Source organism: Lutra lutra, chromosome 14 (assembly GCF_902655055.1).
Source record: "Lutra lutra chromosome 14, mLutLut1.2, whole genome shotgun sequence".
NCBI classification, from domain to species: domain Eukaryota; kingdom Metazoa; phylum Chordata; class Mammalia; order Carnivora; family Mustelidae; genus Lutra; species Lutra lutra.
Window position 1 is genome coordinate 6,992,546 of NC_062291.1, and position 26,590 is coordinate 7,019,135.

Consider the following 26,590-nt stretch of genomic DNA (forward strand, 5'->3'; position numbering starts at 1 on the left):
GTGGCTAGACCTAAGATCAACCATGTTCCTCAACTTACACCTGTAATGAAGCCAAGACTTCATAGCCTTGCCCTAAACACCCTGAATCAACTCTATGACTCCTGGGCAACTTGGCTGCCCTGCTCAGAAGTGTGTACATTTCTCTCTCTTTGACTCGACTCTCCAGATTCTTCTTAGCAGGATCCCCTCTGAATGTTTATGGTAAATGCAAGTCCCCAGCCCATTTGAATGAGCTCCATGTTCTCCAGCCTGAGTACTGCTCTAGCCATTTCTAGTTAGGCCAAGTTCTGATCCTAACCCCCCAGCTCAGCATTACCCATGGTTGCTCGAAAACTTGCACAGAAAATAATCTCCACATTTCTATTTATAATCAACATTACATTGAAGGAATAAGTTTGTTCTGTTCTTCAGAAGAATGATTAGATGAATATTTAAAAGTACATGTCTCTTTGTGCAGCAAAGGAAACAATCAACCTATGGAGTAGCTGAACCTATGGAATGGGAGAAAGTATCTGCAAACACGTGTCAGGAGAGGGATTAATATCTAGAATACACACAGAACTCCTACAACTAAATAACAACAACAACAAAAAACAAATAATCTATTTTAAAAATGGGTAGAGAACTTGAACAGACATTTCTCCAAAGCAAACACACAAATGCCCAACAAGTATATGAAAAGATACTCATCATCACTAAATATCAGGGAAATGCCAATCAAAAGCACAATAAAATATCATCTCATACCCAATAAAATGGCCACTACCAAAAACCCAAATATAATTGTTGGCAAGGATGTGAAGAAATTAGAACCCTTGAACCTTGGTTGAGGGATGGTAAAATGGTACAGTTCTTATGGAAAAAACTGTACAGGTTCCTTGAAAAATAAAAAATAGAATTACTCTATGATTCTAGCAATCCCACTTCAGGTTATATAGCCAAAAGAACTGAAAACAGGATCTCAAAGAAACATTCACACACCTATGTGCATTACACAGTGTTTATTCACAAAATCCAATATATGGATTCCAATATATGGAAACATTCACACACCTATGTGCATTACACAGGATTATTCACAAAATCCAATATATGGAAGCAATCTAAATGTCTATGGATAGAAGAAAGGATAAAAAAAATGTAGTATATACTTACAATGGGTATTGTTCAGTGTTACAAAAGAAAGAAATCTTATCCTATACTATAACACAAATGAATATTTGGGACATACACTAAGTGAAATAAACCAACCACAGAAAGACAAATACTGAATGATTACACTTCCATGACATACCTAAAGTAATCAAACTCATAGAAACAGAAAATAGTACGGTGGTTGCCAGGGACTGGGATGGGGGGCAGGAGAAATAGAGGTGGTTGTTCAATGGGGATAGTTTCAGTAAAGCAAGATGAAAATATTCTAGATATCTGCTGTACAACAGAGTGTAGATAGTTAATACTGTCCTGCACACTTAAAAATTGTTAAGAGGGTGATTTATGTCAGATGTTTTTACCACTAAAAATAAAAGCACATGGGGGTGCCTGAGTGGCTCAACTGGTTAAGCATCTGACTCTTCATTTTGGCTCAGGTCATGATCTCATGGTCATGAGAGCGAGCCCTGCATCGCATGTAGCTTTGCACTCAGCAGAAGTATAGTTGAGATTCTTTCTAACTCCCTCTCCCTCTGCCCCTCCTCCTACTCACACGTGTGTGCACATGAGCACTCTCTCTAGAATAAATAAATAAATCTTTAAAAAAATAAAATAAATAAAAGCACATGCCTTGGCTTTGTTCCATATCTTCCAGTCAAGCAATAGCTCCTCTAGCAGTTTAACATCTTGGATTATAGCATTAGACTCCACATCCAACTTAAACTCCCCATTCTCATTGACATGAATAATATCTTCACCACAGCAACCTTCAAGAAGGGTCTATGGAAAATTAGCATTAATACAAGATGCATTAATTGCTGATTAATCCAAAAATTCAACAGAAACATTAAGCTTTCAATCTTAGCAGTCATAACATTAAATTCAAAGGAAAACTAGTGAATAATTCAATATTACAGAGAGTATCTAATTTGTTTTGCAAAACAATTCAAATTAGAAAAATATAAACTTTCAAATATTTGTAAATGATAATTCAGTTTCAAACATAGGTAAAATAAACCCTCTATTTTTATTTTTTATTTTTATTTTTTTCTTATTTTTTAAATTCAATGAATCTGTTAGGCTTTAAAAACTTTTACAAAAAGTACTAAGGATTCATGCCATGAATGTATGGATCTTGATATTTTAAGGAGTGAGGGTTGAGGGCATAGGTGGAGAGAGTCTTTTGTCTTACTACTAGAACCCTCAGAGAGAAACAGTTTCACAATGTTACCAAATGCCTTTATCTAGAAAGGTATTTAAATATATGCTGATAGCTAGATCAAAATAAAAATTAATACATCTTTAGAAAACTAACTCTCTATAAGCATTGCCTACTGGAAGTGGATTAATACTAGGTGTCCAGAGAACTGGGTTCTCTTCCAACTGGGAGCTGAGGCAAACGTCTCCGAGGATCTTAATTCCTCAATCTACAGAATGAGGGGCCCTAAGAGACAGCTCCAGTCCATCCAGATAAAAAAATTCTGAGTTTTTTTTCTCTCACTCTTCTAAAATGCTTTAAACAAGACAAAAATGTAATTATGTACATGATGAAGAAAACCAGAAGAGTATCTTAGTTTGATTAAATATACACTGTTGAGTTTCCTTCATTTTCTTCAGGAATAACTGAAACACAAAATTATATTGCTGGAAGACTAATGAAGAGAGAAGTATCATTGCATATGAATAATGCATATGAGTAAGAATAAATTTTATGAGGACATACCTTCAAAACATGAAAGCCAACAATGCATTTTTGTTTAATCAACACCTGATGAATCATGGAAAGTCCATTACAATTTTCTAATTCATGTATTCTCTGTTGGTTATATTTAGTTAATGAAAGTATAACTCTCAGTGCTAATGCTTGAGTTTCTTCACAGCTGCTGAGTTCCACAACCTAAAAAATATACATATTTTAATTTACCGAGAGAAAAATTTAACCTGTATGATTACTATTACAGAACATCAATCCATCAGTTTTATTCGAAAGCTATTTTTTTTGCTCACACTTTTCTTATTATTTAAGCACTGTAATAAACAAAAATGAAAGACATAAATCCCATGGTCTTTAGTTTCTTAAATATACCATAAAAATGAATTAAAATAACATTTATAACTGTTTAAGTCAGCACCATTTTATTATTGATCTGAAATGTCAGCAAAATCCCTTAGGTTTTTGATTAGTCCATCAACAAACAGACTCTGCATTACATGGTGTGGGAGGCAACAAAGAAGTGAAAGGCATGATATTTATCCCCAATGGGGCCTACTGTCTAGTCAAAAGATAAAAGATATAAACCACAGATTTGCCTTGTACTTCAATTAAACCAATGCTTTCTGGCAACTACTCTATATGAAACACACACCTTTTAATCATGACTAAAGGCAAAGAAGAGGGTGCCTGGGTGGCTCAGTTGGTTAAGCAACTGCCTTTGGCTCAGGTTATGTTCCTGGAGTCCCAGGATTGAGTCCCGCATCAGGCTCCCTACTCAGCAGGAAGTCTGCTTCTCCCTTTGACCCTCCCTCCTCTCATGATCTCTCTCTCTCTCTCAAATAAATAATAAAAATAGAATCTCTCAAAAAAAAAAAAAAAAAAAAGCAAAGAAGAATGAGATACGAGTGTTACAAGGGCACAGAAACTATTTTTGACTCTACTCTGCTTGGGTTAGCGAAGCCTAAATGGAGAGAAGATGGCTTGGAAAGATGAGAATCCCGGAAAGAAGGAACAGCGGGTGGCTGGGAGTGAGAGACAGGAGAGGGGTAAAGGTCTAAAGCCAGAGGCTCCTGGTACAGAGAGGAGGCTGCAAGTTGCCCATTTGGCTGGATGGCAGACATCAAGTTTAAAAGGCAGCCTATGCATGCAAGGTTTTTAAGGAGATTAAATTTTATTTTTGTAGGAGAGGAGGAAAAATAGTGAAAAAAAGATCCCAAGTTTTGAGTGTGACAACATACTTTAGGATTCTTATTGGCAAGATCCTAAATTGGTAAAACAAAAGATTAACCATTTTCTCTGGGATCTAGTCACTGTGTAACAGTAATTATAACAAAATTATGTTTAGTATCTTGATGAAAGAAGGAAAGCCAAGGATATACATTTTGAAATTATACAAAGCTATAAAAGTTAGTCATGAAATGCTGATGAGGAGTTAAAAAGCTTTTAATTTTGGAGCACAGGGTGTGGTACCTAAACAATGAATCTCGGGACACTGAAAAATAAAATTAAAAAAAATTCTTAAATACTATAGAAAATCTACTAGATATTGGATGCAAAAAAATTTTTGAAAAAGAAAGAAGAAAAAAACAGTTTAGAGTATGGTGAGTCAATGCTGACAAAATATTTATAAGAACAGTAATGATATGAAATTAAGACAAACTGAGGGTTGCCGGGGGGAGGGTGCTTGGGTTATGGACATTGGGGAGGGTATGTGCTATGGTGAGTGCTGTGAAGTGTGTAAACCTGGCGATTCACAGACCTGTACCCCTGGGGTTAATAATTAATTGTATGTTAATGAAAAATAAAAAATTAATTTAAAAAAAGAACAGTAATGATAATATCAGACACTGATGTGCTCCTTATTGCAAAATCAATCAGAGGTGATAGTCCCATGGAGGAAAGCAAGCCAGTTAAGGAGACTGTAAAAACTGGGGAATGCTGCAGAAGTTACACCTAGGAATAAAATTCTGAGAATGAAAGAAGATCAAGGCAGCTTTAGTTAACAAGGAAGTGGAACTTCAGGAAGGAGAGATGATTAGTACCATTTGTACCCCCTATTTAGGATTTTAGCAATCCCTGTAAACAATCAGTATATACTTACTGACTGTCTATTTTACGTCAGAAAAGATATCGTCCCTGCCCTAAGATGACAAAGTAGAACAGATAATAAACAATTTATTCTAATATAGTACTCATGACATCAAACTTTTTTCTTTTTAAAGATTTTATTTTTTTATTTGACACAGAGAGAGAGATTACAAGTGGGCAGGCAGAGAGAGGGGGGGAAGCAGGGTCCCCGCTGAGCGGAGAGCCCAATGTGGACCTCGATCCAAGGACCCTGAGATCATGACCCGAGCCGAAGGCAGAGGCTTAACCCACTGAGCCACCCAGGTGCCCCAACACCAAACTTTTTATATTTCTCCTTCTCTTTAAAAAAACTTCAAAGAAACTCAAATTATTTTTTGTACTTATTTGCTGACCCTTGTTTTTTTCCATGCATCTGGAAGCTTGGGAAAAACAAGTTTCACAAACCATATTTTAAAGAATACATTCCTGGGGCACCTGGGTGGCAGGTGGTTTAAGTTGTCTGACTCTTGGTGCTGGTCTCAGGGTTGTGAGATCAAGTCCCTCAAAGACAGACTCTGTGCTCAGTAGGGAGTCTGTTTAAGTCTCCCTTTCCTTCTGCCTCTCCCTCTGCCCCTCCCCCATGCTCTCTCTTTCTTTCAAATAAATCTTTAAAAAAAAAAAAAAAAGAATACATTCCTTACCTATGGCCATACTACCTTGAACGTGTCCAATTGTCCAAAGAACATCTTTCTTCTTTTGGTTACTATAGCATGTATTTGTTTTCTCATTGACAATTTTAATCTTATACATTTATTTACTTATTTAAATGTAATCTCTACACCCAATGTGGGGCTTGAACTCATTACCCTGATATTAAGAATCGAACACTGTACCCACTGAGTCAGCCATGCACCCCATTAAATCTTGTACATTCAATATTTAATTGTTCTAATTACATTTCTAGATAATAGAAAACTTCTAAAATCTGTACAATTAACAGAAACTTTGACCATGTGTGGCAGAAAGCTTGATGACATCCTAAACAATATATAATTTTATTTTAAAAGTTTAATGTAATTGATTTATAACTTTTTGTAATTAAAAAAAAACCACTGAAACTTATTAGTATTAAAGAAAAAGTTTCTCTTCAGACAAAATTCTAATCAGTGATTCTTACCCTAGCAAAGAGAAAAACAAATATACCAGTTCCACCAATCTCGTGTAGAACTCCTTGGACAGTTTTACATTCAGTAGGCCGGAGATTCTTTAGATGATGAGGTTCTAACAAAATGCTCTGCACTTCTTTTGAGCTGAAGGGTCTTTGAGAGAGTTGGGTTTTCATCTGACCTTTAAGTCTAATAACTGGCTCATAGATGGTATACTGAGCAGGACAGTTAGTGGAATAAACAACTGAAAGACTTTCCTGAAACACAAATATTTTCCTTTAGTAACTAAACAAAATTTAAAAAGTAAGGTATCAACCAAGAAATAAATATTTCGAAGTGAAAAGGTGCCCAACAAATTGTTTTCTTTGACAGATATCACACTAAATAAAGGTAAACATGAGGAGCCAGGCGGCTCCCCAGACAGGAAGAGATCAGTTTCAATTAGCAGTGACCAATAATAGTCAAGGCTGAGAAAGATTCCGGCTTTAACCACTGTAGAATGAACATGAAATTATACTTCCTATTGCTACTAAGAACAGCTGAGTTTTATATCACACTCATTTCATACCAGGCACTGTTGTTTGCACTTACAAATATTAACCAATCATTACAACCCCAAGAGATGGGGACTCTGGGTCAATGAATTCAAAATTTTTGTCTTGAATGTGTTCACAGGCTGGCTACTTGTTTAACAGTGACTGTAAGCCAGTTCTTTCTATTAGAATAAAATTCCAGACTATCATCATTCCTCACGAAAACTGAAAAGAATTTACAAAATTTCTCCCCCCAGAGGGTCGTTTCGATCAGGTTCTGACTTCAGGTAGGGAGCTCAGGCTCAGGGCGCTTTAAATAGTTTCATCCAGACATCATCTGGCACATCTGCATACCAACTAACAGAACTCCACAGTCTACAGTACATGATTATGCCGGGCAAAAGAGACCCTTCCACCTGCAAGAGTTTTCATCAGGAGGCTGCCAAAATGTTCACCTACCTGAGACGAGCCCCACCTGGCACCAGCACCTTAATGGACCTTCCACGTATGACATCAGAATCCCCCAGTTACTAAACCAGGCTAAAACGGTTTCTAAAAGGAGTTTTCATGTTAAACCCTTTGAATTTTCATTTGTGATAATTTATGTTAAATTTTATGACTTATATGATTCTTTTCAAGCAAAATAAAAGGATTAAGGTAATTTTGTGTGTGAAAACAAATGGAGTACCCCGAAACCAGAGCGGTAAGATTATTATTTGAACAAATGCCAGCTGTGTGAACTCCTTGGTCTGCCTAACAAGGATCCCGGGCTGATCCCGAACCAGCTGCATCAGCATCATCTGGGATTTGTTACAAACTCAAGTTCCTAGGCCACACTTCAGACCTTACTGAATCTGAGACTGGGGCCCAGCAATCTGTTTTAATAAGTCCTCTGAGAGACCCTGATGCACGCTCAGTTTGAGGAACAATTCCCTTGAGCATGTTTTCTCAATGGTGAGGCATTTGGGATGATTCTTCACGGCCTAATACTGCCCTTGCGTGGTGGGACGTCTAGCATCCCTGACCACCACTCAATCAGAGTGGACTGCCACAGTGCCCCTAGCCCCCATTCTTAAACACTCCCCAGGGAGAGAAAGACCGTATGCACAATATCAGATCGTTCGCTAAATTCCATAGGCATCTACCCTCTAGATACTTGACCGCAGACACATATTTAACACCACTTAAGACCTACCTGTGTTTTACAACGTATCTACACTAGAATTTCTCTTTTCCTTTAGTCAAATGTTACAGCTTTAAAATAGGATTTATTCTGATTATGAGATATATATCTCATTAACAAAATACATTCCAAACTAGTAGTCTTCTTCAAATAAAAATGACCTCTGACCCCTAACCGTACCTCTTACAAGAAGCATGAGAAGGCCAGCTCACAGCTAGATCTACCAATTTTTCGTAGATCTCCTAAGACAAAGGCTCAGCTTTCTAGTTGCTATAATGAAAAATATCCCCCCAGTTTCCTAAATTGTATAACTAGAACAAAATATTATAATAATGCATAAAAAACAATCCGAGAGCCTCATATAAGCAGAGTTAGCAATATTTTGAAAGCCAAATTCCTGCGTGTTACTGATATTAAAGAATAAATATTCTAAAATCTGAATATATGTAATTAAAACTAATATTATAAAATAAAAATCAGTATTCATTTATAAATATGGAAATGAAATGTAATGAACAATATTTTTTAGGCTAACATGTATTTTCACTATATCATAAACATTTTTCTTGAATGACTCAAAGGTATAAACTAAACTCATACTTGGTATAGAAATATAGTTCTAAGGGAAAGGGAATAAAAATTTGAAAACTGAAAACAAATTCTGGGTATATCAATTTTTTTTAAGAAAAAGCCATGTTCTTAGGGAGCAAAAATAATGAGAAAGAAAGAAGAGAAACTTTAGAAATTTAATTCATAGCTAATTACACATTTAATAAACATATATTATCAGTTACTATAAAGTTAAAACTTATAAAATGAAAACTTACAATTAAGAGACCAATGTCCACTTCTTTCTTGGTCATAAAAAGTTCTCTGATTTGCTCACATTGCAAAATTTCTTTATTAATATATTTGGAGTAGTCATTCACAGGCTTGCCATATTTGCATGGCATTATAGATGTATGGTTGGGTCCACAAGCATATAGATAAAAGGCCTCTTGTGAATCAATCTTAGCTCCTGAATGGCAAAAAAAAAAAAAAAAAAAAAAAAGTTACTTATTTCTATCACTCCAATGAGAATTATTTTAAGCCTTTCTTTTTATTTATTTGAGAAAAAGGATGTGCAAGGAGGGCCATAGGGGGAAACAGATTCCTTGCTGAGCAGAGAGCCAGAGTGAGGCTTGATCCCAGGACCCTGATCATAACCTGAGCTAAAGGCAGATGCTTAACCCACTGAGCCACCCAGGCACCCCTGACTAGAATTTTTCATAAGAAGCAAGAAATCATGAATTAATTTTTTCTGTCAAATTCTTTCATCTCTATAAAATTGATAAAGTCTCAAGCTCCAAATTGGTGTCATGAGTAAGCAACCTATGCCTGCTACGGATGGAAAGTGAATAAATATATATAAGGTTAACTGTGAAACCTGTGGTAAAATAAAATCATAAAATTCTATTTGTTCCTTAGAGAACAGTTATTTTGGTTTTGTTCTGCTTTTTTTTTTTAAGTAAATGGAAACTATACTTCAGTAAATTCTTTTTTAAAATAAATGTGGATTAATGTCTCTACACTTCAGTAAATCCTTTTCTAAAATAAATGTGGACTGACGTCTCTATTCCTATTCTTTCTACCCGTCTGTTCAATAAACACTGCCTGAATGCTATTACGTGCCAGGCTTAGTGATATAGCTATAAATTTTAGAACACATATTTCTTTTTTTCCTAAAATTTGGTATTTTTGTAGAATATTCTAAAATTATAAGAAAGAGAATCATTCTAAGTTTACTTTTCATAATGTTGCATTTTCCATGATTATAAAACAAAGTTAATTTAACATAAGCTTTCTTTTGGGGGGAGAGGGGTTGGTGTATGATGTACCCCCTACATGAAATGTATATATCAATTGTAAGCAGCATCTCAATTACAAAACAAACAAACAATAACCAAAAAAGAAGCATCTCAATATAAAAATGTTTAAAAAATTTTAAAAGTGCATCTTGGTATCTAGATAATATAGTACTTATTAAGTATCAAAGAAGGAACAGGAATTACTATCGTACCTAGTATAATTTACTAGTTTAATACTTGTTAATTGAAAAAAAATTAGAAATCCTTTGAAGGAGAAAAATATACCATTGAAGAGGAGTAAATTTCCCAGGTCCCATTTTCCAGCCAATTGCAAAAACTCTTCTTGGGATGATAAACAATGGCCAATCATGCAAAATGTCTTATTGCTATCAGATGACAGACTTGTTCTTCTTGGAAGCACAAAATCCAAAGTAACATCAGGCTTCCTACGTTAAAAACAAAGTTAAGTCAATTATTTCAGTGACCTAAGTACTTTGCAAGCATGAATGTTTAATATTGGGAAATTCTTTTAAGAGTTTTCTTGGTTCAGGAGCATAGTGCGGTGATAGGAAGAAAGAGAACGGATTCTGCTGTCTCCTGGTCCACAGTGCTGGCAATACCCAAACCCCAATGAGGGGAGCAGAACAGCAAGGCCTGCTAGTCCTGCAGCAGCCGTGGGAAGTGGGACCGGACATGTGATGCAAGTTTTCTTTGTCACTGAGTTCTGCGACTTCCTGATTTACAGATACAAACTGACCACCTCTCCCTAATTTTTCCAAGAAGTCCCCCACCGTGGTAAGCCATTCCTAAAATTTCTTCTTTGAAGCCTTCAAAGACCACTCAGAAAAGGATGATTACTTCTTCAGGTTCTGTTTTCACTAGCCACTTAAGTGCCAGTGCTTTCTGCATTTTCTATTCTTTCCACGCTTAGTCACAGCTTTCGATTAGTCTCTTGCATTTACAGAAATCCTTATAAAAGAGTAGGAAAAGGAAAACTAACACTTTCTCAAAGAGAGACACACATGAGGAGAGGATGTCATCATCTGGTTGGAGGTGCAGAGTACCAAGCTCTCCCCATATTCAGGGAATGTTTTAGGTTCCATAATAAGATAATGACGGTAACTTACGAAGGGGAAATTCATAAAACAAGATGGCGTGCTTAGCTGTCAACGAGAAATTTCACATTGGTGTATCTATTTAAACACTCTTCCCTAAGGCTTTCTGTTTCATAGTTAACATGTAAATATAACTATTTTAATAGAAACATTTTCTGATAAAGATGATAACTTTTATTTTTTTTAAATTGAGGTGTAACTGACAAACACCATTAGAGTGAGGTATTTTCTATTGCCCGCATCTTTCTTGAACCAAATACGTGGCTGTGACTGAGACACTACTGCCACCTATTGGCAGCATGACTTCATACAGTTTTTAAGGGTAAAGAAAGCTGCTTTACAAGATGAAATCGACAAATATTAAGTATCCACCATGTGCCATATATTCCTACCAGATTTGTGGGCTCATCATTAAATCACAACATAAACTACTAATAACTTGTTTTTCAGTGTCATCATGTATTAAACATTTTCTCTTGAAATATATTATTTACAGAAATTATTCTATTAGTTCAGAAAGTATTAAAGACAGTACCAAATTTAAATCAAGGGAATAATATAATTGCCACGGTCACTTGCTTATCACTCTACTAACAGATGAAATCATTACTTACTTTGTACCAAATGGCAAAAAATTCCTTTAAAGTAATGTAGGAATATGTGAACAAAGAGACTATGTTCACTAACTCTCTACAGTGAACATCTAAACTCTCCTATACCTGTTACATGGTCTGATTCAGAAGAAGGCTGTGGGGGCAGGAAAAGTTCAGGTTCTAAAGCATGGGCTGTATCTAAGTTCAAGGTTCAGCTGTATTCTTCTGGCATGACTTTACTCCACTCTGGGTCTCAACTGTCTCATATGTAAAATAGAGGAAACAATATACCTACTTCCTAGTGTTGTCGGGAGACCAAACGGTAATCTGTGTAAAGTGCTGACTACAGTGCCTGGCACATGTTGAAAGCTCAAGAAATCAGGCGAGGGTCCAGGAGAAAGAGGTTCACTATTCATAGCCCTTATCCCCAACTCCAACCTATATAACTCTAGGTTCTGAAAAAAAAAAATTATTGACTGGCTGAAGACTGATAATTTCTCAGAAAATATTTTATTTGGAATATGGAAACTTCAGTGACATATTTTCATGGATTTTTAAAATGAACACACAAAAACTGAATAAAACTGATTTTATTTCCAAAGCCTGTTCCATCCTGTGGTGGGCCCTGGGGGCTGACTACCCTAGGCCACTCACAGGCCCCCTCTCCCCTGCCCTCCTCTAGCACTGAGGCTGGACAGCTGTAAGCCATCAACTTGATAGCCTCCCTGGCCTTCCCTTTGTTCCCAAGGGCCCTTTCCTCTGCCTGAAAGACCCTTCCCCTTCCACTGCTCACAACATGCTCCATCTCCCCTTGAGGTCTTAGCTTAAATAATCAATCTTTTCCCAAAGAGTCCTTTCCTGATCCACCTGATCCATCTCTCTGGGGATCTGTTATATCTCCATAAAATGTGTCATAATTTGTATATATGCATATAATTGTGTTTGCTTGTTGTCTGCTTCCCCCTCGGGGGAACTTGAGTCTTGAGCCTTGTTTACCATTTCCCTCAGCCTACTACAGCACATGCCGGGCACACAGTCATTCCTCATCACATATTTAATGGGTAAACAAATGAATAAATAAAAATGGGTTCATTTACACTAAGAGCATATATGATTTCTGTGGGTCTAATCTACTTTGAGGGATATTTGAGAAAACTGGGAGACAGTGTTTAGAACACACCTAGTAAAAGGTCTGCAATACAACAGGTATATAATATTTTACAGTCTGTTTAATTACACCTAGATACCTCATTTGAAATTCAAAACCTGCCTGTCAAGTAGCTTTGCCATGCGCATTCATTTCTCTTTCTCATTATTCAACTTAGAATCTTCCTTCCAGCCAGCCTGACCCCATCCCATGCTATACCAGTTTCCAATTCTGTATCTCCTTTTATGTTCTTTCATTCATAAAATATTTCCCATCTCTTATAAATCTAAGATATATTACAGCTTTCTCAGGGTTAAATTTTACATTAATTTATTCCAGAAAATATTTCTTATTAACTTGACCCACAATTCTCCTGGTCAGTAAACATCACATAGTATTATACCTGAATCTATCACCTGGTATGTTTCAAGGACCCTATCTTAATCTATCACCTGACACACTGGCTTATATTTTTCCCTAGTCATTCTAATTTCTTTTGAAACCCGGAGTTAATTTAGGTATTAGCCTTAAAAAAATTAGGTTTTAGCCTGATTAGCCACTTAATTGAAATAATTCCCTGTGGATTCATTTTATAAATGTATATAGGCTTAAGGGCCCAACTGTAGGTTCAGTTCTTAGATCTAACATATACTCTGCATAATGTCTCAATGTCCAGGTTTGTGCATGTTCCCCCAAACTCAAATATTAATTTTCACCAGTTACCAGTATGGGAAATTAATTTTGTATTAGAGTGATAAGTAGGAAAAAAAATCCAACTGTGACACAGATTCCTGCATTAACATATAGCACATTTTATCTATAGTTTCCTATAATCCGTTTCAGAAGCTATGACAAACTAAACTTAAAATAGTAAAAGAAGTTAGTGTTTATTAAAAATGTTTCAAACCTCTGCCCAGAGATCCATATGGAGATTTTCCCATGGTTATTCTTTTTCCCTTGGGGCTGCTGTAAGTAGGTGAGAACTAAATGCTGCCATTTGCTTGGGATGAAAATATTCTCCTGTGATTCAACCTGTGCCAGTAAAACAGCTTTTGTATCATCATTTGAATCCATGCACATTCTACAAAAAAGAGACAAAGTACAGGTTGGAAACATGGAATTTCTGATCTCAGCATTTAATAAATGTATAACAACCACAATTCCAGATATTTAAGTGAGATTAAAAAGCAGTTGTTTTTAAACTAACTAGAAAAGTCAGTAGGTCTTTGTTTTGCACCATAAAAATCTGCTTATTTTCTTATATTGTTGTCTCAATTCATGAGCAAAAATAGAAGATGTTCATTTGCTGGTGTTAATAATTTAGGCATTAATTTTCAAAATTCATTTCGAAAAAAAAACTTTATTGTTACTATTTTTACAGACATTGTCCTTTCAGAAATTACAATAAAATATTTTGTTCATACAAAAATTAATACATGTTGTACATAAATGTCTAAATGCCAGGATGTACTGGAGGTCTATCCTACTTGGAGGAACTACTGAGAGAATTAGGATACAATGTCTAGAAAGTACCAAGTAAGATTTATAACAAAAAGCATATATCCCCTAAATAACATATTTTTATTTAGTTTTAAGTTTATAAAGATAAAGATAGTGTCATACTATTCATACTCACTCAATATAAGTGAAATATTTGTATCTATACTAGTTAACAAAGGAGGTAGAAAAAAAAAGACCAGGTCACAAGAATAACTAAAGTTTATAAGATAATGGCTATTAAATATGTACTCTGCAGGGAAAACAGTTGTCTGATAATAACATTTTAAGGTGACTACAATCTGATAGAATACTGCCATGGATAAGACTTCAGCAAGCATTTGGTCTAAAATCTAATTGAGAATGAACACAATCTACTTTAGAGTTTAATTATAGATTTTTGGATAGAATAATACATTGTTACAGAGGTGGTATTAGTGACTATTAGAATGTATCTTCTATTTAAGTAATCTTTTTCTGATTTGCTATAATGATCTTTATTGGCATATAAATTATTTAAATACATGATCTATTCATGGCGAGGTTAAGGATAATCAATACCGAAAGATAAAAGTGCCATTGTGGGGATCAGCCCACACTTGGATCATCAGAGCTTTGGATCCCAATGAAATCATATGGATACATCCTTCTTCTATGAGCCTTTCACCAGGATTTATGTAGTCTGCACCCTCTGGTCTGTTGTTCTCTACGAAAAAAAGATGTTAGAATAATCAGTAAATAGTTGATAAAAAGCTGAGTGGAAAAGTGAATTTGAAGGAACACAATGTGGTTGTCCATTTGTAGTAAATTATTTACCGGGATGTCTGAGTCTGACCTGTTCCAAACAATATTCCCGAAGTTGAGATGTTAACTCCAAAAAAGCACGAGGACTGAAAACAGTAACTGAGTGCGATACACATTTCAAAATCTATGATAACTAGCAGCTAACTGTGGGAACGAACAAACCACCGACAGCACTACCAAAATCATCCTATAATTATTACAATAGCATGATTTTAGAAAACTGATTTTAGAAAAATTGTGGTGTTTAAATATATTCTGGTGTAGACTCCCTGATGAGTCATCTTTGAATATAATTGCTAAGTGATTGTGAAACTCTAAAATGTTCTCTAAGGCAAGCTAACATAATGCCTTATGCTTTGGACTATTGGGTTATTAGTCCTGACTTTAAGTGGTTTCTTACCATGCTAATTCCAGCGCCATCAAGCATGTATAATGACCTGAATCCTTGAGCCATCCACGCTGTTACTACGCTGCGTGACTTTATATAAAGCTATATTAATAAAGACGTACCAAAATACAAAATGCACATCTAAGGGTTCAGACTTTCAGAGAAGATGACCACCACCAGTTATGAGACTGTATATATTATATATTTGTTGCCATTTTTCAACAGGTATAAATACTACCAATTTTTCAGAATACTGCCCCTCAACGACAGTAGTCTTTAAAAGGAAGAGTTAAATTCATTGATTATTTTGAGGACCACTGCCCAAGATATGAGATGTATATAGAATTCATGGCTGATACAATACTAGTGTTTCCATATAAAATCTGACTTTGCACAAATAAAAGACTAGAACAAAAACCAGTGTGTACGCAGGTACCGTAAAGTAGGAGTATGACAAGTGTTTCTTAATTTAATGTGCACAACAACCTGATGAGGTAAATTTTATTGTCCCCCTTTAGAGGGTGCGAGAACTGAGGTGCTGTGGGGTTCAATAACTTGCTCAGTGTCACAAAGCTGGTTTAGTGGCAAAGGAAGTGTTATTAATGTAATATTTTCTTCTCTGTTCCCTTCAAAATTTTGGTATATACACTATTTTTAGATGTTCTTTTTTTAAATGTTTATGCAGAGTCATCTGAAATATATGTTTTCTAATATATTTTTATAAAAAAATTTTTTAAAAATTCCCAATGCTGACTTTTCTTAGGTCACTGTGTATACTTATTTCATTTTATAAGAGCCTGTTCACATTGTGATTGCCCCCACTTAAAGGAGAAAGCAATGTGCACTGTTTATAGTGTCATGGTGGCATTTAAGCTCTGGAATCGAATATAGGTGGGTTTAAGTCCCTTTCCATCACTTACCAGCTCTATAAATTGGTCATGCTACTTAACTTCATCTGCAAATATGGACAGTATGAGCACTTAATTTATTGAATTGTTGGGAGGATTAAAAACTATGTAGAAAGAGCTGAGCGAAGTGACGCCCACACAGAGAGTGCTCAGCGCTCATGAGACAGCATCAGCACGACAGGATCGCATGTACATTGCTTTGGAGCTATCAGTTCTTAGGTGGCAAAGCTCTGATTCCCAAAAGAAATGCTCTAACTACCTAAGTTTTTTAGAAAGTTTGGCTTCCTAGGCTACCTGGCAAAAGTACACAAATACGCTGTGCTAATAACATGGAAATGTGTCCAGAGACGTGGATGCAGAGCTCCTGCGGGGACATCAGGTGACCTTTCCTAGTCTTCAGTCGTGAGAGTGTCAGTAAGGACTTCCCCTTCTGTCTGGGAGTCAGTGGCAGAGGACCTGCCCTGAAGGCCTGGTGTTGTGAAGCGGGGTGCCGGTGCGGGGTGTAAGCTCTGTGCAATGCAGAGCTCCAGAGGGACGTCCATGAAGAATAAACGCCTAATCATTTCTCTCCTCTAGTCATTTCATTCATCCGTGGCTCCTAACAATCAGCTCTGCGTTGCTTCTCATCACCATAAACTGTTTTTTTAACAAACAGGTTCTTCCTGCCCTAGTCATATGAGGAATGAGACAGTTTTGTGGAAGCATAAAAGGGATTCCATCAGTTATAGAAAGCACTGGAATGGGAATGATTCTGACTCTGGAGAAAAGCTGATGCATCCAGACATTCTGTGACAGGAGCTAGGAGAGGCGCACAGAGGTAGGACGCAGCACAAGGAGGAGTGTTGAACGACAAGAGAGAAAGGACATGAAATGGGGCTCACACTGGCTGGGGCATAGGGAGCAGAAGGTCAGAAAAGTGGCTCTAGGGTTGCATCCTTCCCTTCTCTAATATCAGGAGTCACCCTAATACAGTAATGGGAACAGGAAAGAGGCAGGAAATGGGGCTGGGGACTGCCAGCCAGGGCAGTTGGATAAGCAGTGGTCCCGCTTGGGCAGTAACCCAGTGCCCCAGCCCCAAGGCAAAAATATACAAGAAAAATGACGTTTTCAAGGCTATCTGACAACCCAGGCTTCGTAGTCAGGGCCTGCCGTTAGGAAGGCACTCAGGGTGAAGAGCACACTCGGAGCACATGAGGACATCGCTGTGTTCTTACAGCTCAACCAAACCTGCAGTCAGGAAAGGCTTAGTGTAACAGGTAACAGGTAACGGCAACATCATACCTGTTCTATCCAAACTACTGTCCTGTGATGCTAAGGATTTGTTTCTTTTCTTGATCTTCTTTCCTTTCTCCATGGTTCTCTCGGCTTCGTGGACACACTCCACATTAAACCACAGCGAGACGCTGAAGCCTTCTGATAGGTGGGGCCAGCAGTTCTGCCCCAGCAAGGCCAAGTGGACTGGGGCTATGTGCCAAGAGGAGAGCAGCTGCTGGGGGAAACTTCTGCTCTCGGTCTCTTTCCTGCTCCGGGAACTCCGTGCTCTTCTTAATAATCCCAGGGCCTTACTGTTTAGAATCCCAGGGCACTTTTGTGATGAAACGCCATTGCTTAAATTTGGAGTATGCAGGAGAGGGAAGGTTAGGTACTGGGAAGGGCTCATCGTAATGTCGCTTTCAATAATTTTCAGAATACCCAGAAGAAGTACTTCCTAGAGAAAAAGAATAAATAAATACAAAATGTACACTGAAATTCAGGTTATAAATGAAAATACAAGCATATCTACACACATATCAGCATTCCTAGTTAAATGCCTATTTCCTATCTACCATACCACTAAAATGTTCATAAGATAAAAAGATTTTATTCTTTAAATATGTAATCTCTCATGGTTAATATTAGATTTAGGTGCCTTTTTGGGGCGCCTGGGTGGCTCAGTGGGTTAAAGCCTCTGCCTTTGGCTCAGGTCATGATCTCAGGGTCCTGGGATCGAGCCCCGCTTCGGGCTCTCTGCTCAGTGGGGAGCCTGCTTCCTCCTCTCTCTCTCTGCCTGCCTCTCTGCCTACTTGTGATCTCTCTGTCAAATAAATAAATAGATTTAGGTGCCTTTTTTTTTTTGGGCAGAAGCCTGAAAGTTATGAATTGGTTTTAAGTATTAGATGTCAATTCTAGTAATATATCCAGAATAATTTCTACAAAGAAAGATGTATATTTCCTAGTAGGCTATAATTGCTTCTTTAAATTATTTTTAAGTGAAGGATAGAACCAGAGACCTTACAAATTCTCCAGATTTCTGAATGATATTAATAGCCCGACTGACTTCATAAAATTGAGTGGCTCAATTACTTTCCAACTTATTTTACATGACTTTTCCTAATCAAAAAATTTTTCTTTCATCTGTTTTGGTAAACCAAAATAAGGGTTTTTAGGTTTTACTCACAAATTATAAATTTTGGGTTAAATGTAGAATTATAGAAAATGTAAGAGAGGAGATGATCATTTAATTAAAGAGAAAAGTAATGACTAAGGAGACAAGTGGAGTAGAGAAGAGTATCTTAGTCCAATACACTGCCGAGTGTGTGCCCTATGCCCAAAATAACAGCTAATGTTGATGACGATGATGAGAACCGTACTCAGGGAAAGTAAAAGAAACATTTCATAAATACAGTCAGTTATCAAGTGTCTACATTAGTGTTTGTTAACCTTGTGTTCCACAGAGCCCCTCGGGGTCCACAAGCTGGAATAAGCTGCTGAAATGGGCAGGACTCAGGAACATTCAACCTTGCTTCAAAGAAAGTAGCTCCAAGCTTTTGTTTTATTTGTTTATGCTTCAAGCCAAGATTTCATTATTAAAATGAGTTTCTCAGCAAAGAACAGTTGAAAAGTCACTAAGCTACACCAATGGAAAGAAGTGATAGAAGATACCTGAAGGGTAGATAATACCTTTCTAAAAAGAGGATAATCCTTAAAATGGCAAAAACTAATCACAATTAAGTTCTCTTTAGTAATTAAAATTATTTAGCGTTTCTTAAGAACGACGACTTGGGGTGGGGTAAGGCAATGGGACTATGAGTCCAGTGACCAGGCTGGTTAGCCAAAAGACAAGTGAAACAGTTAAAATAAGTGCAAATAATAAAATGATGAAGAACTTTACACATACTAACATGGAGTCGACTGCATAATCATTACCACATTAAAAGACAGAACTTAGTGATTTCCAAGTCATTTTTTAAAATATTCTATTAAGTATCAGTGAAAAAATTTTAAAATTATGGCATATTTACTGTACAAGGAGATTTCTCCAGAAATATTCTCAAAAGAAGGATTAACTCTTCTGAACATGTTCTTGAGCTCATCAAAGATACCAAAAGGTCCACCAATACTCTCTGGCATGCTAAATTAAAGAAAGATAGAGGGGAAAAAATTAAAGCCAATACATAATTAAAGGTTCCAGATAAACAATTTCACTGAAAGAGATCAAATACTATTGTCACATCTTCAACGGATTATAAACAACTAATAATCCAAAAATGTGCTGCAAAAATAGCAATACGATTAAATACAAACCAACCCACTGACAAAAAAACAAAACCACTTTTCTTAAAGATGGGTCCTTTCCCAGGAGAGGTATTACTTAAAGAAGCGTAAATTAACACAGTATTTGTTAAAGAAGTTGACACTGTCAGTAACCACAAATAGTCTGCTACCTTATCTTGAAACTGTTTAAATTATAACTATTACTTTCTAAATTACATGAGATAAATGGAAGTGTAAATATTAAAGATTATGAAAATACTTAAATATCACAAGCAATTATTTTGAACACTTTCCTCATTTCATTGTGAGGTTTAGAATAAAATATCATGGGTAGTACATAATTTCATAGAACTTTTTAGAATAAAGTAACTAATATCTGTAGCATACATTATAGTGTCCAAAGTATATTCACATGCATTACCTCAGCTAATCCTCACCCAAAAAAGCCCTATAGTGAAATCTTATCTCCCTTTTGGATATGACAGAAATAATCCTGATGAGGAAGCTGAGGAAAGGAGCCCTGTTTCAGCACCATGTTTTGTAGAGGTATGAGCTGAGGCAGTAGTGGAACAGTAGGCATATCTGGAAAGAAACTTGAATCAAGACTATAAAATAGCATGGACTTTATCCTATAAGAAACACAAACCCATGAAAGGTTTTAGAGTAAGAACTATGAAAACTAGAAAATAAAGGAAAATAATTATTTCTCTTGCCTTTCCTTTGTGAATTACTCTAACTGAGCATAATCAAACAGTTGATGAGAGCAAGTTTTCTTTAAGTATTCCAGCTTATCCAAGAAGACGGAATGACAGCATGTTACCATTTTGCAAGTTCCTAGGCTATGACCATCCATGGCTCCTAGTGTCCCCCAAAGAGAGACAATCAGACAACATGTGCCTCTGATGGAGGCACAGATTCCTGCCTGTAAAATATTCCAGTCAAAAAATGGTCAAAACCCAAATCTGATTAGGTTTCTAGATCTTAACTGCCAACTGAAGGAAATGTAAGACAGAGAGGATCATGTTAAACAATTCCCAGGGACATAACTGCCAAAAAATCAGAATGCAGATGCCTCATGATAGATGACCTGGTTTCTTCAACCAAAAAAAAACTGCAAGGGTGGGGGGAGTAGACACCTACAGATGAAAAGATTTGAGATATATCTGCTAACTATAATATATGAACCTAACTAGGATTCTGATTTTTTAAAAAAACACTATAAAATAAAGTGTTAGATAATCATGGGCTGGGAGGGTGGGATAAAGTAGTATGATCAAAGTAAAGTATATGTATGTGCTTAGACTTTTTTTTTTTTTTTTTCAGTTCTAAACTAAAAGGTTCCAGTTCAAAATGAGGGAATGAAGATATATATATTTATATATATTTGCCTTTGTCTACTACTGAAAACCCACCGAACTGAAAGTACAGAATTATAAAAAGAAAGAAATCTGTAACAGCAAAAAGAGTGAGGAAGTCAGTGGGCACTGGGGGCACAGCAGATTTAAAAATATTTCTTGAAGATGGAAGGGCAGAGAGATAAAAGAGAAAGCTGCTGCTTAGAATCTCTTTGAATTACAAAGGGGCTCCAAGAAGAGGAGAGCCCATAGGTCTGTCTACATTTCGGAGAGGAAGTAAGGATAGGGCTACAAATGCAGGGATTCATACAAGGTCTGTCTGGAAACACCTACCTCTCTCCTAAATTCTGAATACAGAGCACAGATAGCTCGGCTTTTACTTTTATGCCCCCAGCCTGATAACTGTTTAAAGAAACTCCCTGGATTGCCAGGCAAGGACTGAGACAGAACGTGGGACAATCAGCATCAGGCTACCAGGTAGACATATACAGTCTGCAGACGGGCCAAGTTGCTCAGCTAAGGGAAAAAATACGAGCTAAAAGAAAACCGGAATGCTATTCACCAAGCCATGCCTCCTGGCATTGAGCTGTGTTGCCCAGATGAAGGGATGGCTTTTTCTTACACAAAGACACTATTCACTAGCCAAGCCCTATATGTGGAGGACATATTTTTCTAATGTATACAAAATGCCATTTGAGGGAACAGTACCCTAATGGCCCTCCCAAGTGAAGCTCTCTTTATACGGTATTTGGGGAGCCTCTATCTTCCACTGGCACATGCACACAGAGCTCTTCAACACACTGCCCGTTCAGGGCAGATGCCAAACAGGAAAGCAAATTTACAACATTAGCTTCAACAGCTTTCTTAAATAGAAATAGCCAAAAGAGGTTCAAAAAGTATCTGAGGATCAGCAACATAAATAAGAAAAACCAAGATATAAAAGACAAACAAATTGATTAACTGACCCGAGAGAGAAAATAAATAATTTAGGGTAGAGAAGATATCTTTCTAAAATGTTAATTACTAAATCCAGATATATTTAAGAAGATATTATATCCTTATATGAAAATGGAGTAACCAGAAAACAAACAAACAAAAAAGAAGCTCCTAAATATTAAGAGATAACTGCCAAAATTAAAAATTGAACAAAAGGTCAAAAGGTTGGAATAGAATGGAAGAAATCTGCCAAAACATGGCACAAAAAGAGAGAAGGAGGTAATGTGAGAGGAAAGCTAGGCATGCAAGACCAATTCAGGAAGGCCCAAGACTATGATCAGAATGTAGAAAAGAAGAGAGCAGAAAACATGGAGAGGAGAAAACTACTCTTTTCTTTGTGACTGTAAGTTCGACCTTCCTAGATATGACACCAAAAGCATTGTGACAAAAGCAAAAACAGATAAATTGGTCTTCATCAAAATAAAAAATGTGTGCTTCAATTATACATCCTCAAGAGAGTGAAAAGATAAGCCAAGGATTGAGAGAAAATATTTCAAGTCATACACCTCTGATAAGGGGCTTTTATCTAGAACATACTTAAAAATTCTTATATTCAATGATTACAACCACAAATTACCGAATTTGAAAATAGGTAAAGTCAATTCAGTCGATTAAGTGTCTGCCTTTGGCTCAGATCATGATCCCAGGGTCCTGGGACTGAGCCACTCGTTGGGTTCCCTGTGCAGCAGGAGCCGCTTCTCCCTCTCTGTGCCATTCCCCCTGCTTGTGCTCTTTCTCTCTCTCTCTCCCTTGGTTGCTCTAGCTGTATCTCAAATAAATAAATAAAATCTAAAAAAAAAAAACTGGTAAAGAATTGAATAGAAATTTCTCTAGAGATATCCAAGGAAGATGCACAGATGGCCAACAAGCACATGAAAGTATGTGTGACAACATTAGCCATCAGGAAAATACAAATCATAACCACAATGAGAGTAACATGGCAGGCCCACTAAGATGGATATAATGAAAAAGACGGGTCATAACAAGTGTTAGCAAGGATGTGTAGAGATTAGAATCTTCATATACTGTATGGAATGTAAAATAATGCAGCCACTTTGGAAAACACTCTGGCTGCTCCCCATCTGAAAGTTACCACTGTACCCAAAAGAAAAGAAAACACATGTCCATGTGGAAACTAGTGCGTGAGTGGTCATGGCGTTATTCCTAAGAGCAAATAAATGGTAATGTTTGCACAACTCTGCAAATATACCAAAAAACACAGAGCTGTATATTTTAAATGGGTGAACTGTGTAGGTAGGAATTCTCTCTCAGTAAAACTGTCATTAAAAGGTAATGTGACAGAGTTTCTCAGAGCTAAGCCAGAAATAAGTCTTCATATCTAAAGGACCCACTAAGTGTCTACCATAATAAATACAAACATACCCATATAATAAATAAGTAAATGGAGAAGGAAAAGGTTTTCTTTATGGTATAATCCCAATTAAATATGAAAAGAATAATGGAAATAGAAAATCACTATTTGGCAAATACCACAGAATTAACAATTTCAGTCAAGAATCATCAATGGGTGCCAAGGATTAGTGGGTTCAAGTATGATGAAAAGAAAATATTTACATAGTCTCAAGTTATGTACCCCACAAGATACTTACTAATTATAAAGAAAAAACAGTAACTTTACAATGGAGAAACCTGGCAAGACACTACCTTAACCAAGTGATCAAAGTCAACATCACAGTAATAAGATATAGACATCATGAACCACAATATGATGCACTGTGAAAGGCACAACGTCACTTATGAGGTCTGTTTGCCAAAATTATATCTCTCAAATTTAATCATGAAGAAACACCTGACAAACCTGAATTAATGTTACATGTATGTTAGACTTCTCCAACTAAAATATAAGTTTCTATTATAATGTCACCACATTACATATTCATTATGAATTCCTCAAATGTCTGTGAAAGTACAGAGTGGAGAGTGGCACTCAGTGTCTGATAAGGCAGGAACACAAGGCCAAGTCTATGTACATGACCCTGAACAACTCACTCAATCACTTGGAATCTAGACATTCCTCTCTATAAAATCAAGATACGATATGGTATGTCTATTGAACAAAAGAGATGATGCATATAAAGCGACTTTTGAAATCACAGGGCACTATGCCAATGGAAGTCATTATTAACTCTTCATTTCACATAACAACAAAATAATTTCAAAGCTATTGTGTAAAACTAACAGTTTCAACGCACCTTGAAAATCAGAATCAGCCTGTGTTAAAATACTCAAGAACCCTCCTAAAAGATTTTTCACAGTTCCCTGAAGATTAAAAAACAAAACATAAGAAATTAAATTTCTTACCTCATGAAAGCATGAAGTAACTGTAATGTCATGATAAGTGATTTGATACTCTACTATCTATACATACATAAATATTTTCAAATAACTGAGAAGAACGCTATGTGTACAATTATACACTTTTCATTTTCTTTTTTTTTAGGTGGTTTATACATTTATGTTTTTCATACTGTTTTTGTTTTCTGGTTTTTCAAAAACAGTGACTATATATTAAATGTAATTTATAAAATATTACCCATTCTCAGAAATAATACAAGGATTAGTTAGCCAACAACATTAATTTTTTATGCTGCTTTAGAGAACTATGGAATTAAAAGATTTTTAGAACACCATTTGTACATAAAAACATACCTAAGGTATTATAAAAGATAAATAATCATCTCAATTTTCAGACAAGTTGAGTTCTAAATAAGGAGATGAGTGACTGGGGCATGCGTATGATAAACATTCACCACATTTACTATACGCATCTTTTACCTGTTGCATGAGTAGAAAAATATTCTTTTCCTTTTGTCTGATGATTTTCAAAAAACTCTCAAATACGTGGGCAAGTACATCAAGTTTGGCTTTACCAGTAGAAAGCAAGTTTAATTCCAGCATACAAATCTCAGGATATATGATTTCCCCTTCAGTGAAAGTTTCAATCAAGTCCTTTGGACTGCTTAACACACTAAAACCTTCTGCTTCAGGTTTCAAGTCTACACCTGAAAGAGGAAAAGAAAAAGATGATTTTTATTTCCTAAACCCTAAATAAATATTTCAAATCTCACTTAACATTTTAGGAGATCTTGTGGCAAAGTGCCCTTTGTAAGAAGATTCTCACACAGCCTTTTCCTACATGGCAACTTTTGATTAGAATAAGTATCTTGGAAAATCAAGTCTAATGGATATTTTGAAGATAAATGAGTGGCTTAAAAGTAATTTTGATCTTCAATAGAATTATAAATATCAACAGTAACTTTTATAGACATAAGATACAGGGGCACCTGGGTGGCTCAGTGGGTTAAAGCCTCTGCTTTCGGCTCAGGTCATGATCCCAGGGTCCTGGGATCGAGCCCCGCATCAAGCTCTCTGCTAAGCAGGGAGCCTGCTTCCACCTCTCTATCTACCTGCCTCTCTGCCTACTTGTGATCTCTGCCTGTCAAATAAATAAATAAAATCTTTATATTAAAAAAAAAGATACAGATTTAACACATTTTCTCTGACACAAGTGGGAAAAACACTATCCCAAACTTTCTGACCCCAAAATACCTAAATCACAGGCTAGTTCATTTGCCCATTCAGATCTCTGTGAAAATGATAGCTTCAGCTATTGGTTGGATAAATTCTATACTTTGTCTTCTTCATAAGTGAGAAATGGACACTGTCACTGAATATTACATTTTGGAAAATTTGACTGATGTGCTCTTAAAACTGACTGTAGCGCTGTTTAAAAAATGTTCATGTAGTTAAGAAATTTATAAATGTCTACATGATTAAGAACTAATCAGCAAGCCTATAAAAAGGAGGAGGTCTGTCATTATAAAATGTCAGCATACTGATAAAACCTACACCATTGAACTAATATTTTTTCCAAAAGTGCTTGCTCAGAAGGTAGGAACGGGAGGAGATGGGAGGAAAGTGGTTAAAAGGTGCAAACTTCTAGTTACAAGATAAATTAGCATGAGGGATGTAATGGACAACATGAGGACTATAGTGAACACTGCTGTGTGATACGTAAGAAAGTGGTCAGCAGAAAAGAACGTACAAGTTCTCATCACAGGGAGAAATTCCTTTCTTCTTTTCGTTTTACTGTATGTGTATAAGATGATGGAAGTTAACTTATACTATCGTGATCATTGTTTCATAATATTTGTAAGTCAAACCATCATGCTGCAGATCTTAAATTTCTACAGTGATGTATGTCAATTATTTCTTAACAACACTGGAAAAAAGAAAAGTTTAATAAACCGAGTGAGTTATATGAATCTGTGTGTGGCTATATACATATACACATACATAGATGCTTTCAATTTGTGGCTGCTTTTGCTCTTTTCACTCTTTATTATACACAAACACGTGCTATGGGTCCAACAAGACCTTTCCCTTAGGACGCCTATAATTATTCCTTCATGCAATGGGAAAGAGAAACTAGACTGAGGAAGACGAGGTGCTGGAAACGGTGAAGACTAGCAGTCCTGGGACGGCCATAAGGCCAACATTCAAGAGATGGAGTCTTCCAGAAAGATCTTGGCTCCAAAAGCCCATCTATTCTGTTCTACCCAAATTTTAA

At 36.4% G+C, this 26,590-nt stretch overlaps 1 protein-coding gene across 6 annotated transcripts in view; it reads right to left on the reverse strand.

Moving 5' to 3' along the window:
• Nucleotides 1-26,590, reverse strand: part of LYST (lysosomal trafficking regulator) — a 188,617-nt gene that overhangs the window by 95,172 nt on the left and 66,855 nt on the right. For all 6 annotated transcript variants that reach the window (XM_047703371.1, XM_047703368.1, XM_047703372.1 and 3 more), the window contains 11 exons: nt 24,796-25,022; nt 24,213-24,279; nt 19,396-19,505; nt 17,396-17,822; nt 14,576-14,720; nt 13,425-13,598; nt 9,948-10,108; nt 8,643-8,833; nt 6,111-6,356; nt 2,876-3,049; nt 1,783-1,932 (listed from right to left, as the gene is read on the reverse strand). In XM_047703371.1, the coding sequence (XP_047559327.1) occupies nt 1,783-1,932; nt 2,876-3,049; nt 6,111-6,356; nt 8,643-8,833; nt 9,948-10,108; nt 13,425-13,598; nt 14,576-14,720; nt 17,396-17,822; nt 19,396-19,505; nt 24,213-24,279; nt 24,796-25,022 (2,072 nt within the window). The remainder of the gene's footprint in view (nt 1-1,782; nt 1,933-2,875; nt 3,050-6,110; nt 6,357-8,642; nt 8,834-9,947; nt 10,109-13,424; nt 13,599-14,575; nt 14,721-17,395; nt 17,823-19,395; nt 19,506-24,212; nt 24,280-24,795; nt 25,023-26,590) is intronic.